This window comes from Pongo abelii, chromosome 5, assembly GCF_028885655.2.
Source record: "Pongo abelii isolate AG06213 chromosome 5, NHGRI_mPonAbe1-v2.0_pri, whole genome shotgun sequence".
NCBI lineage: Eukaryota > Metazoa > Chordata > Mammalia > Primates > Hominidae > Pongo > Pongo abelii.
This window is the reverse complement of record NC_071990.2, coordinates 15,324,826-15,339,584: the sequence shown is the minus strand read 5'-3', so window position 1 is coordinate 15,339,584 and position 14,759 is coordinate 15,324,826. Positions and strand designations below refer to the sequence as shown.

The window sequence follows — 14,759 nt, the reverse complement described above, 5'->3', positions numbered from 1 at the left end:
TTGCCCATCACTGTACACATGCAGGTCAGCATGTGAAGCTTCCAATGGAGCACAGAGCTCCAGGGAGAGGGGCGAGCAGGGCACAGGGTCTGCAGAGCACAGCCCAGGCTTGTCCACTGACATGCTCACCAGATCAACACACTGGCGTGACTGAGAACAAATGCCAGTCATGAGGCAGGATGTCAGTGGCACACTTGTGGTCAACGAGGCGCAAATGAAAGTGGTTTCATACCTCGGCTTATGGAAAATAATTATCCCTTTCCCTTATGAGACCAGCCCCTGAGCCGACTAGGGCTCCCCTTTGTCTACTGTCAAATCAGCTATGGAGATTTCCCATTCTGGTCAAGAAAAGACAATCCAAAAACACCCCCACTCATCACTCCTTAAAACAGTCCCAAGATTTGGAGGCAAGGATGGGGAGGATGAATAGGTGGACCCGGGGGACATATTTTTGTTACATTTAACCCCTGGGAAAACAGATGTAAATACTGATCTGTAAATCAACAATCTCACAAGAGCTCTCTCACCACCACCAGAATCCGCCCCCACAACACACCTTCAACAATCTACACCTCTTTTGCATGCACAATTTTTTGAGACAGTGTTAGATACTAAGACCTCACACAGTGTTCATTATTAACATGGAAAAGTTGGGTCACTGGGTAGATAAGGAAAATGTCTGACTCTATCCTTTTTTTCCTATTTCAGAACCAAGTAAATGACTCTTTGAGAAAGATGGGACCCTGGGCCCCAGAAGGCAATAAACGTCTTGAGCTGCAAAGGAACAAACACAGCAGACATCTCCTATTTCCTCAGAGGAAGAGGTAAGCAGAACACTACTACTACTAGAATGGGCCCCATTCTGGCTATCTAGACCCCAAATGAGTAAGAACCACCAAAAGACAAAAGATCTCCCCTTCGCACATCCTAACCAACAATCCCAGGGGGACAGAAAACACTGCTCACTGAGAGGCTCCAACAAAAATAAATAAAAATAGACAACAAGGCTGACAGTTTAACTTTATTCAACACAAAACCTCTCACAAAAACAAAGAGCCGTGATCTTCAGGAAATATTTCCCAACCAGCTCAGAAGCTATTTAAACTCTGATGATCACCACTGCGAACATAATGTACTGCTCATTTTGGCACAACTCCCTGTTACTTCTTTGGGGCAAGGGCTCATCCTCCCTATTCTCTTCCCCTCTTCACTCCTTCTTCATCCTTAATATGACCTTTATAACAATCAGAACAAGTACAGTACCTAGAATAATAATAATGACTGAATTATAAACACCCACGATGCTCTACTATCAGCAGTTCTAGTTTTGTGTCCAATCCATGACTACTCTATCCCAGGCCGTAACTGCTCTGGGTCCACACTTCATCTCAACACCCTTTTAATTTTACACTGACAACCCAGTCAAACACACACCCACCAGACAACCCAGTTATAAATACCCACCAAAACATAAATCCCTGGAATCTCCTAGGATGTGCAACTCGAGCTTCTATCAGCTCATGAAAAGAATTCCACACCACAGAGGGCCCAGAGCTGACCACCTCCAAGGTCAAAAGCTGCCTACAGAAGAAAACTGACTCAAGGCAACAGTGGGCTTAGGCTGATGTGTAACCATGAGCGGCAGAACAATGGCATCACTGCAGAGCAAGGGAACTCAGTCACATGAAGGAGACAGAAACACAAGGGCATTTTTTTTTTTCTGAGAATTTTTCTAAGACAGATAAATGAGCCCAACATGTGGAAAGTCTTGTGTTCAGATAAACTAACAGGCCCAAATTTGATTTCTCATCTCACAGAATTTGCACTTCTCAAAGGGAGATGTCCATGAACACAGCATGTTCACAGATGGCTAATGATATTCTTCTACCTTCAAGTAATTACAAGTGTGTATATGTACTTAGGTCTCTAAAGCTTCCTATCATCTTTACCCCACAAATGTAAGGTACCAAAAGAAACCAGGTATCCAATTTGAGCCAGACTCTCCAAAGATAGGCAAAGCTGCTGCTTTAACTCAATCGACAAGTGCCATAAAGTTATCGGTTTGTGTACTAATCTGTAATGATAAATGGGCAAAGCTCCACAAAGTTTGTGTCCTGATTGACACCATAATTTGTAGATAAATAAACAGCCACACCCTTTGCCCTGAAACTTCTCTGGACTGCCTTCATTCCCTAGGATAAAAGGAATCTCTTGGAAGTTCTAAGTTCTGTTTTCTTTGTAGCATTAGGAGGGACAGTAGTTCCCCAGTTTCCTTATTACCTCACTCACATATCAAGAAATCAACTGCCCCCCTACTTTTCAAATGAATATATTCAGAGAGGATTAAGTAGTCCATTCAAAGTTAAAAAAACAAACAAACAAACAAAAAAAAACACCCTGCTGACAACAAATAACTTCAGAAAGGCCTACTGCCTCCCAGAGCAGCATTCTTTCCACTACTGAAATATAATGAATGGAAGCAGTACAGAAAGCAGCACTATAGGAATGTGGCCATGGAATCTGCTAAGATTTGAGGCACCAAACATTGAAGGTTCCTGAAATTCATCTGTGTTTACAGACAGTAATACAGACATGAATTAATGCACGAAATTCGGGAGAAGAATCAAGAGCACTAGAAGTTTAAAGCTTTTAGGTCTCAATCCAGAACCACTTCAGGTCTCAGGATCTATTTGCATGCCTCAGTTTCCTCCATCTTTCAAGGAAAGAAGATGGAGGTAGAAAAAGAAAGGATTAATGGAAATGAAAGCAAACATGCTGTTTATGAAGGAAACCAGAGCTATGGTGAGGATGAACTAATTAACTTTAATCAAACATTTATTTTTAAATGCTGGGAAATGATCAGATAAATTGGTAATAAAATAAAAGGGACCAGCTATATAGCTGGATGGCATTCAGTCTCCAGAGAAATGTCTAAATTCATACAAGCCTGATTGAAACTGCAGATTTGGCCAAAATGGTCAACAGAGCTTAATGCTTTAAGAGCGACATTAATTCTCTCTTGTAAATTTCCACAGTGCCTTTGCAGGAGCCACCATTGCCCCTAGGGAGGATATCAAAGCTAAAAGAATATTAATATTAAGCAAATCGCAACACTTTTTACATAGTCTCTCATATATATATATATATATATATATATATAGCACCTTGACATCCACAATGGATTTAATCAGGACCCCAGCAGGGAAACCCACAAAGGCCTATTTCTCCAACAAAAGCCATACCAGCCTGAAACAAATCTAGAGCTATTTGGTTTGTCTTTTATTTATAGGAACAGACCTTCTATCCCAGGTTCCTCAAGATAAGCCACCAAAAACTGCACCTGACAGACCCGTGGAGCAGCCATCCTCAGAGCCGGATCATTGCAGAGAGACAGAGAGGAAGAAGGACAGAGGGAGGGAGGGAGGAAGAGCGCAGTGAGGCAGGCTCCGGAGCACTTGTCAACAATCCTCCCCTGTACGTAATAAGCAAGCGGCAGTGCAGATTCCGCGCGGCAATAGGACGGCCAGAACAGCAATGGGGCCGAGGGGGAGGGGAGGGGAGGCAGCCAGGAGAGAAGGTTATTTATGCGCATGGGAGGGAATCGAACACCAAAGAGGAGGGGTCTCTGGCTGGCTCCCCCCACCCTGATAAATTGAGAAAAAGGAAAAGAGCCACTAGCTTTTCATCCTGCCATTTCCCCAACCTGCAATGCAGACAAATCCAAAGTATAGAATTTCTGACATATGGGGGGGAGGGGGACATTCACAGTTTAATTGTGCACACTTTTGTGTCCCCAGCCGGTCAGATGCCCCCACCCCATTGCCAAGCACACCCCACCCCCACGGACAGCGGACTCCGGGGCGCAGTTTCAATGGCATCCCTTTTTAATATCATAATCTGTGTCATTCAGCACTTGCCTTTTATTTATTTTTATTTGTTTTTTTGGCTGGGAAACCTGGGCAGCTCTCCAGACAGACTGCAGAAATCTCTTTCCACATGCTCCTCCTCCAGCCCGCCCTCCCCCTTCCTCTGATTCCAGCTTCCACGGAGCCTCATTACTTATGAAGTGACCGCATGGGCCACCGCTGCCCCCACCAACAACACGGGGCACCCCTCCCCCTGCCCTGCGCAGGCCCCTCCCCGAGGCACATAAATTGATCTAATCTAATCAAACAGAAGCTGTTTTCTCTCATTGTTTCTTGAGGATCTTTCACAGAACCGGCTCTGTGGTCTGGCAGCTGCTGGGAGGGGTGAAAAAGGCAGGAGTCCAACTGAGGGCTGGCCAGCTCCCTGGCCTCAGACAACTGGAGTACACATCTCCTTTCATATGTTATAGCTTTTTGATTTTTAAAGTCAATTCTCTTGAAGCCTTTGAACTTCAACCAGCAATGATAATGTCCAAAACACATGCTCTCAACACTACCACACGCTTCTCTTCATGCCCTTCCACGGGGAGGAAGATGGTGGCCAAGTCCACATGGCACTGGAAGTTTTCCTCAGAGGCATCCAGAGGAACTGGAAACATGCCTTACTAATACTTTCAGTTTCTTGTTTCCTAGTTGTTGAACCATCTAACGAGGCCCTTCTGGGTTCTGATACTTTACACACAGTAACTTATTTATACCTCACAAAATCCCTGAAGGTAGATGTCAACTTTGCTCAGGAGTGAAGTCACCCAGGCTAGCAGGCAATCAAGGCCAATTGGGTATTGTCTCCACAATGGCCAACTCTTGTTTCCTAAATAATTAAAGCTCATGAACATGCCAGAACTTCTTACATCAAAAACATATAAACATATATATATAGATATAGATATAGATATACACATACACACATACACACATAAACACACACATACACACACACAAAAACATCAGGAAGGTAGATGATGGTCCTCCTTAGTGTCTAGTTGATATCCACCACTTTAAAATCATAATTATACATAGGGCCTCAGAGATACTCTACTACAATTCCCCCACTTCATAGATGATGAAACTGTGGCTAAAAACAAGTTTGTCTCTTAGCAAAGGTCACAGAGGTTGCTCCTATGTCTCAACAGACAGGAGGCCATCCGACAACCCAGTGGCAGTGGGGAAGAAGGGGTGGGGTAACCTCAATATACAATTCCCTATAGAACATAGAAGGCTGGAAAAGAGTTGCTCTCCAATGGTTGCCAGGGTGAAACCCCAGAGCAGACCCTTATTTAGTGCTCTACAGTGCAGCACGTTCCTGTTAACAGTGAACAAGTGTTTGGCATGCACCCCACTACAGCGTAAGTCATACAGAGTCAATTAAAGGACATTCAGGGGATGACTATTTGGCCTTTTTCCTCTTCCTTCTACTGGGACATGTCTTTTGGCTGCTTCAATGATCAGCAGCACCCAAAGCAGAGAATTGGAAAGGAGACCTCAGGCAGATATTCTGATTATCCTAATTCTCAAAAGCAAAGTAGAAACGCCGAGACATAAACAGTTGGCCAGAAATGAAGTTTCAGAATCACGTATGATTAGTGGTTTTCCTGAACACCCCCAGTTCTGTCACTCAAACACTCAGAGCGCACACAGGCATCAGCACTAATAAAACACTATCTGCCCCTTTCCTATCTCCACTGCTTCCTTCTCTTCTAGTCAACTAAAGAGAAACAGCAATTTAAATTTTAAGAAATAAGAATTTAAATTTTAAGAAATAAGAAAAGCCTCACTGTCGTCATTACTTCCCGATCACGCAGGCAATATTTCCTAAAATACAGTACATGCAAGTCAGTCCCTGTGTCTGTCAGGCCGCGAAGGAGACTTAACAAAACTCTCCGTTATAAATAGCCATAAGTTTTAGACTGTTTAGATGAAATGTTGGTCCCCTACTAAAGAAGAAACATGCAAACTACCATATTAGACTCATAGCATCCTCTGGAAGACCAAGAATAACACTAAGAAATGGGTTCAATTTAGGAATAACAACACAACTTGCAGTGTTTAAAGACAAGAAAGAGGAGAGGGCGGAAAGACTGGGGAAGAGCTTTTCTTTGCTCCATCCATGTTCATCAATAGGATGAAGGCACCACCATCTAAGTTTCAATAGTGAAATATCAGAGCAAGTCATAAATCTTAAACGAAAGTCCTCTGAATAATCAATCCACTTTAATTTTTAAGGATATAAAGAATATCTGTGAACCTGCAGCCAAACCAAACTACTCAAACATAACCTAAAGCCTTGCCTATGTGCTAACTTTTTTATATTATAACATAAACATATATAAATAGCATTTTGTTTCATCGCATTTGATTATAAACTTTACAAAACAGGTTCCAATGGGAATTGGGTTTTTTCCAACTCAACATCAAGTTACTAAGATCCATCCGCGGCCTTGCTTATTATATCTCTTGCCTATCCATTTTCATTATTACACAATAGAGTATTTATAATACTACACAACTGATGAATGGTGGGTGTTCCACTATGATTCTCATGTCCAAGGGCATCTAAGGCGCTTCTAGTTTATTGCTATCATGAACCATGTTGCAATTCCTCTCTGCGAGTCTCCTGGAAATCATGCACTACAGTTTCTCTTAGATAATATTTGGGACTGAAAGTGGTAGATATCCTTGGATATGCAAATGTTCAAATTTACAAGCTGAATGGCAAATCAGTTTCCAAAGTAGGTGTCAACTTTTGATTTTGCACCAGTAATGTTACCACGGTAATCTCAAAATGTTTAAAGACCTTCTACAACATGTCACAAGAGAGACCAAGGAACTTTACTAACTCTAATTCAGGAGAAGTCAGAATTTTCAGAAGGGGTCTCATATTCACAGTAATTCTATGCAGACACCCAGGTTCACGGCTGCCATCCACCTAATTATCACCTCAACCCCAGGACCAACCCCAGTTGGTGCCTTGGTATTTCAGTACCATGCATTTAATAATTTCCCCAAAACCACTAATCGCAAAGGAGGGGTAGGGTGGTGTGGACTGTCGTGTGATAGAAGAGAGTACAAGGTTATGGTGCCAGAGAATTTCACATAATATAGAATTGTAATGATCACACAGCATTAGCCATGTATTTGTAATGATATCTCTGTGTTATATGGATGAAATTACGTAGTATTGACCATATCACATAGGGTGTGATAAAAATTAATGCAGAAAGGTGATCTACTGTGCTAATATTTGACTTTCAAAAACATCATTAAAGTGTGGGCACTCTATGGCAGCAGTATAGTAATAATAAATGTTACCTGTTGGAATTTTATTTAAATAAAAGTTAATACACTGGCACTATACCAACCAGAATTAGGTACACACAGAGTCTGGCTTGAACACTTTCCAAGAAGGCTTGGTAATTCCTGAAACACCAACAGTGCTGAACTTTGTAATGCATGTGGCTGGCCCAACAGCTAACACGTCGACAAGGCCACACCGTACAATTATAACATAATACCAATAATTACAAGAACATAGTAGGGTGACCCGGACTGGGTGACGGTATGCAAACTTGTGAAACTAACTGGGTTGTTGAGGCTACAATTAAAGTAGTTGTTCCAATTCAGAAGCTATCAAAAAAGACAACACTGTAGCCCTCCTTATCCGGATTTCAGATTTCCAAGGTTTCAGTCAGCCATGGTCAACCAAGGTCTGAGAATATTAAATTTAAAAATCCCCAAAATAAACAATTCAAAACTTTTAAATTGCACACCATTTTGTGTAGCATGCTGAAACCTTGAACTATCCTGCCCAGGACGTGAATGATCTGCACTGTACAGTATTTATGTATAAGAAAAAAACACAGTATATATAGGGTTTGGTAACAGTGACAGTTTCAGGCATCCATGGAGGGTACTGAAATGTACCACCCGTGGATATGGGAGGACTACTGCATTCCACATGAATTTTTTAAATTAAAAAATACTGACTTATTTGATAAACACCTTGCACTAAAAACATTAGTGGATCATAGCACACACAGCTATGATTAAGAATGATTAAGAAAAATCATAAGACTTCTCTCTACCTCAGTTTCCTCACCTGTTAAATGGAAATAGGACAACACTGGTGTTGGAGGCATTAATTACACAAGTAAAAGTGTTTGTGCTACACTGTAGACATACAGGGCTACCTACATGCATTCATGGTAATAAAACACTCAAATTTTGGTTCAATATATATTGTTGGCTTTTTGGCTGGAAAAAGAAACACATAACAAAATGTACTTAACATATTTGAAGGTGATCCAGTTAATGAATTTTAAAAGGTGAACACAGAAATAATGCCAAGTCAAACAAGATGATCAACTTTTTTCAGAATATTTTGAAAACATTAATCAATAGTATAAAGTAAAATTGGACCAGAATCACAAAAAAGTTGCTTACCTACTTAGGAATAGTGAAGAAAGGAAAACTGTATATTAAAAGCACTGAGGCCACCTGCGGTGGCTCACACCTGTAATCCCAGCACTTAGGGAGGCCAAGGCGGGCAGGTCACAAGGTCAGGAGATTGAGACCATCCTGGCCAACATGATGAAACCCTGTCTCTACTAAAATACAACAAATTAGCCAGGCATGGTGGCGCACACTTGTAGTCCCAGCTACTTGGGAGGCTGAGGCAGGGGAAGCACTTGCACCCAAGAGACGGACACTGCAGTGAGCTGAGATCTCGCCACTGCACTCCAGCCTGGCGACAGTGCTGGGAACAGTGGCTCACGCCTATAATCACAGCACTTTGGGAGGCCAATGTGGGCAGATCACCTGAGGTCAGGAGTTCAAGACCTGTCTGACCAACACGAAGAAATCCCATCTCTACTAAAAATACAAAATTAGGCCAAGCATGGTGGCTCACACCTGTAATCCCAACACTTTGGGAGGCTGAGGCGGGCGGATCACAAGGTCAGGAGATCAAGACCATCCTGGCTAACGCGATGAAACCCAATCTCTGCTAAAAATACAAAAAATTAGCCGGGCACAGTGGTGCGCGCCTGTAGTCCCAACTACTCAGGACTCCCTGAGGTTGCGGTGAGCTGAGATCACACCACTGCACTCCAGCCTGGGCAACAAGAGCAAAAACTCCATGCCCCCACCACCCCCAAAAAAGCATTGAAACAAAGGGCCGATAGGTCAAAACTGAAGAGTGAGTAATCACCTTTTCAAATTTCTGACTCTGACAAAAGTAGTACTCTCATATGCTGCTAGTGTGATTAACTGATAAAATCTTTCAAAAGAGCAACCTGGAAATGAAGGCTAACAAATCTATAATCCAGTAATTTCTAGAAATTAATACTAACAAACCAATAACAAGCAACAATTTGCTTCTAATAATTAGTTTGTTGGTTAATACAACAAATTAATGACAGAAGCAAAAATTTCAATGTAGCTTGTTTTAATTATTTTGTCACTTCTTTGACTGGTTTAAATTCTATGTCCATTTCCAAAAAAAAAAAAAAAAAGGAATTATTCTACATCAGTTTCCTGGGCCATGCAATAGACCGATTAGCAATGCTTTGGTTCTGAATTATTGCATGAAGCCGCTGGGGTAGCTGGGTTGAGTCCTGCATGTGCGGCAGCTGACACTTCTCTCCACTACTTGACCCTTGGAGCTTCGAGGCCTTTGCACAAGCTGTTCCCTTTTCTGACTATTCTCTCCTCTGCCTAGAGAGCGCCTGCTCCTCTTTCCATTTGACAGGTGCTATTCCAATATAATTTCAAAACGTATGAAGGTAACATTTACCCAACTGTCATGTTTCTTCAAGAAGATTTAGTCTTGCTCATCTTTTGTTTTGCTTTGAGACAGGGTCTTGCTCTGTGTCCCAGGCTGCAGTCGAGTAGCGCAATCTAGGTTCACTACAGCGTCGACCTTCCGGGCTCAACCAATCCTCCCACCTCAGCTTCCGAAGTAGGCGCCACCATACCCAGCTAATTTTTTATATTTTTTGTGGAGATGGTGTTTTGCCATGCTGGCCAGGCCTGAAGCAATCCTCCCGAGGCACCCCAGCCGCACAAAGTGCTGGGATTATGAGCATGAGCCACTGCGTTCGCCTTGTTCATCTCAATAACCCTCACAATGCCGCACTGCATTCATGCTGTTGAAGAGTAAGCTGTGTCTCAAGGCCAATCCAGGGCTGCGTAAGCCTGAGGTACTCTTATCTGGGAAGTCCCACCCTATGTACAATACACCTAACATTCAACATTCCCTGGGAAAGGCAAATGTGTCAAAGAACTCTTCATCTCTTTATGTTTGAAATTATCAGACTAGAAATACCTCACATACTTTACAATAAATTATGAGATCTCAGCACTCACTGATTAAAATGAGAAATTCCTGGGAAGTAGAAGACCTCATCTTCAGATTTTCAGATGAAATATAATTTCACGAGCACCGAATTTAACAAGCAGAAATCTAGATATATGATGTTTTCCAGATACTTAGGCCTTTATTAATTACAATTTTACAGTTTTTGTTTTGTTGTTTGGAGGCTGATTTTGTTTCTGTAACTAAAGCAGTTTTGCGTCTTTCTCAAAATATGTGCCTTTTATATCCTGCTAACGTAACCTCATTCTGTTACTAAACATTTAAATAAATGTCAAAACTACCTAGAATCCTCCTCCTCTTATTTACGCAGTGAAATCATCCAAGTCCCGATATACCAGTAATCACTGTTAACAATTTCGTGTATATTCTTCCTGGCATTTTCCTTAAAAGCTTCATACATCACAGAGAAGACCAGAAATAACCCAAGTGCTGCAACGATAAATATGGAACATTATTTATGGTATTCTCTCCAGTGGCAATCTTTTACAGTTTTCTGAAATCTTGAATTTTTCCACAATTCAGATGACTTTCTTTAGTAATATGGTGAAAGGCAATTTTAAAATTTACATGGTATCACAGGGAAACTGGCTGTGTCAACAGCACAGAAGTAGAGTCAATCACAAGAGAATTACTCAATGATGGAAATGAGATGGAGCTACCAACTTTATTTACATGGAGCTAAAGGAAAACCTACATAAGGTAAATGACAAAGGTAGACAAAGATAATTTTGAACTCAGCAATAAATTGCTAGGTTGTAGTTTATTATCTTCTCAATATAGTGGCACAGATACCATGGGCAAACATATTCTAACATTGCCCAAAAGACTAAAAGGCATTGGAGTAAAATACCAATTTTTTTTAACTTTGTCAGAATTGTCTACATAACACACCATGAGGATAGCTGAAAGAATACCCAGAAAGACTTCCTGCCAAAAGCAAGAACAGAGCATAGGGAGACACGGGAAGAATTTCACCACCATTTCATGCGTATCCTGTCTCTATAGCTGCACTATTGATAGCCTCTATCCACGCGTGGCTTTTTAATTTTACATTAACTAAATCAAATACAAAATTCAGTCTCTTGGCCAGGCATGGTGGCTCACGCCTACAATCCCAGCACTTTGGGAGGCAGAAGTGGGCAGATCACTTGAGGTCAGGAGTTCGAGACCAGTCTGGCCAACATGGTGAAACCCCATCTCTACTAAAAATACAAAAATTAGCCAGTCGTGATGATGGGCGCCTGTAACTCCCGCTACTTGGGAGGGTGAGGCATGAGAATTGCTTGAACCTGGGAGGTGGAGGTTACAATGAGCGAAGATCGCACCACTGCACTCCAGCAGCCCGGGCAACAAAGCGAAAGCCTGTCTCAAAAAAAAAAAAAAAAGTCTCTTAATCACAACAGCAAAGCTCCAAAAGTTCAAGCAGCACAGGCAGCTAGTGGCTACTATATAGGACAGCACAGACACAGAACGTTTCCAACATCACACACAGTTCTAATGGGTAGCAATGACCTATACTGCTGACCATGCTGACCAAGATGTCTGCTGCCATGTCTGCAGCAGTCCCTCATCCCTCTGCTGTCCCGTTACAAGCTTAGAACCCCCTCCTCGCCATCTCCCCCATAAACAGGGCAAGTCGGACAGAAGGTGAATCCTTTTCAGGGGGCAAATGCAGCAGCAGGCTGACAAATCACCTTAAATTTAGCAGCAGATGGCTCGAGGTGGTAATCAGTCTAGCTTGTAGGGGAGGGGAGAAGGGGAAATAGAGATTGGAACTGTTAAAGAGCCCCAGGCTTATTCAGAAAACTAAAAACTGTAGGGAAAACTTCGCATACAAACGAATATCCCAAAGGGTGATTTTTATTAGAAATGGTTTTAGGCCACCTTAATGTGGCTTGACAGTAAAGGAAGGACAGCAATCATCAACTAATACTCTGGACAAAGTGCCACTAAAACCTAGGCCAAGTTGGACTCACATTTTGCCACCTCCAGACACACACACACCACTCTGGGATCACTGCATTGGTGCCCTCACACACCAAAGGACAGGGTCAGTAGCCATGAAGGGCACATTTCCTCCAGAATACTTTTCATTCGCTTCCCTCCACATTCTGCAAAAGCATCCAAATGCTTCCCTGACCCAAAAGCATGATAGGGCCACCAAAGTGGGAGAGCAGGAGCATGCCTTCAACACCCCAAAGCCACTCACCACTGAAATAAAACCAAATGGGACAAAGAGATCCAGTGTTTTGTTTTACATAAGGAGGATGCCAATGAAGGCATGACTTGCTCCTAAACACTCAGTTACTGGTAGAACTAGAATTACGATCCAATGTCAGTGCCCATTCCAACATTTCAAATTTTTGATGCATTCAATATTGCTTGAGATGGCTACAGTCCAGGAATTCTGGTTTAATATGATTTGACAGATTGCAAAGTGAATGGTTGCATAACACAGCCTTTATCATTTCTAAAAAGCTGCCTAAAATAGATAGGCCTTAAGAATTTTCTTTTATTGACCCTAACTTAGAGCTTGTCCCCATCAGATGTTCTCCCACAGTCACTTTCTCCCCTCTGTCTCTCTCAGGCCTCCCCAGTGACCCAGCTGGCAGAGATCTAGCCTCCATTACATACCACATGCTGGCTCTGAAACTCTCTGCTAGGGCTCCTCAGAGACTTCAGAACCCAATAGTCTGTGGGGTACCCCCTCCTATACAAACCTAACACCGACGACGCCTACAGGGCAGCTTTCACCAACACCACTGAGGATGCCTTGCTGGGGAAAACTAGAGACGCAATCCTTCCTTCCATGCTTGTCAGAGTTGCAGCACTCTCAGCTCGTCAAGTCCTAGGGTGAGGCCTAATTACAAGACACTGGCATTCAGAACTTAAGAAGGGGGCAAACCAACTTGAAAACCATTCCTTAGGTGTCCTGCTTCATGACAAAGCTACAGCACAAATAGGAAGTCACGGGGTAATGTGTATCTACAACCTCAATAATGATCGCCCTTTTAAATGTTTACATTCTTCCAGGCACTAAGAACCTGAAATAAATCAACTGCATTAATCGTAAGAATACCACCTCTGAGGAAAAAAAAGTAGTATCCCATTTTCTGAGACGGAAAACAAACAAACAAACAAACCAAACAGATGGCGGTATCAAGTTTGTCGGTTCTCTGAACCCTTGGTGGGACCCTGGGCTATACTTACAAGGATGACAGTGTGATCCTTCAGCAATTTCCACTAGCAGAGCTGGAGGACTGCAGCCTACTGGACCTGAGCTGGCAGGAGGGTAGATGCCCAGCCATTCTCTCCAGGAAATCTCTGATGGTCTGTATTTACAGATCCAAGGACAACCCAGTCTTCCTTCAGTTTTACAGAGCACACATGAGAAGGCCCAGCTTGCGTTCCCAGAGATGTCCTGAGCTCTGTCAACAACTGCCTACCCCCACAAAAGGACAGGCAATTCCTTGCACAGAGTTTCTCACAGAGTTTCTCACAGAGGGGCTAAGAAATCGGCCAGCAGGGATGTCAACATCCACTACCAAGAACAGCCACTTGATGGCAATCTTAAGCTATTCCCTTGGAATTCGTCCATAAAGGGAGACCCCAGAAGGCTAGAAGCACCAAGCATGGGCTGCACAACGTGGACAGAGCTAGGAAGGACGTCCCTGCTTGACCTGAGTGTGCAGTAGTGCGGTGATGAACGGATAAAGAACCCCACACCAACATGCACTGTTGGGTTCTTCTCCATATCTAGGCTTCTCCGGGGACTAGGCAGAAGTGGCTACAGGCTCTGCAGTCAGACAGCTCAGGAGCATGGAAACCTCTCGAGCTCCATGGCGCACTCACATTGGGTTTCTCATCAGACTGAAATGCAAGTGGACAGATGACAACAAACATGAGAATAAATCAACGGCAAGCTCCTCCTCCTTACTGTGGAAACTTGTTCTCTGCAACAGGGAAGGGCAGGAGGCAGGGGGAGAAAAAAGTGGACTTTCCTTAGAAGGTGAGACACCTGTTGAATAAAAGCACTCAAGCACCGCCCTCTTCATTTAAGTTGTCAAAGAAGGAAACTAAAAGCCATGTGCATCTCGTGGAAAAAAGTCTCTCCAGTTAAAAATAGAAATACACTGTAAATTGCTGCACTACACACTTCTATTTTTGGTAGCAGAAAGATGAACTGAAGGGCTCTCTGAAACATCAAAACATCAAAGGGTGGGAGGGGGTCCATACCATCATATTACCATAAAATAGTCCACTGTCTTAGCTAGGATAATGACACGTTTCCGCAGAGGGTCCGACCTCACTTTGTGTGGTGGTTTCCCAACTCCTGGCTTCTCCATTTATAAAAAGAGATCAGGCAGAGTGGAGAGTTTGCCAACATTTTCCTCAGAGGGATTCAGAAAGTGCCAGCTGAGAGCCTTCCAGCTCACCCTTTAAAACTCTGTAACACTTTC

At 42.8% G+C, this 14,759-nt stretch overlaps 1 protein-coding gene across 11 annotated transcripts in view; it reads right to left on the bottom strand.

Moving 5' to 3' along the window:
- JARID2 (jumonji and AT-rich interaction domain containing 2) overlaps positions 1-14,759 on the bottom strand; it is a 280,235-nt gene that overhangs the window by 118,522 nt on the left and 146,954 nt on the right. The window contains exon 1 of one of the 11 annotated variants that reach the window (XM_054557229.2): positions 3,298-3,655. The exons of 8 other annotated variants lie outside the window; for them this stretch is intronic. In XM_054557229.2, the coding sequence (XP_054413204.1) occupies positions 3,298-3,592 (295 nt within the window). In that variant the 5' untranslated portion in view covers positions 3,593-3,655. Of the gene's footprint in view, positions 1-3,297; positions 3,656-14,759 lie in introns of those variants that run through there. 2 more of the 11 variants (XM_054557230.2, XM_054557231.2) reach the window with 2 other exon arrangements.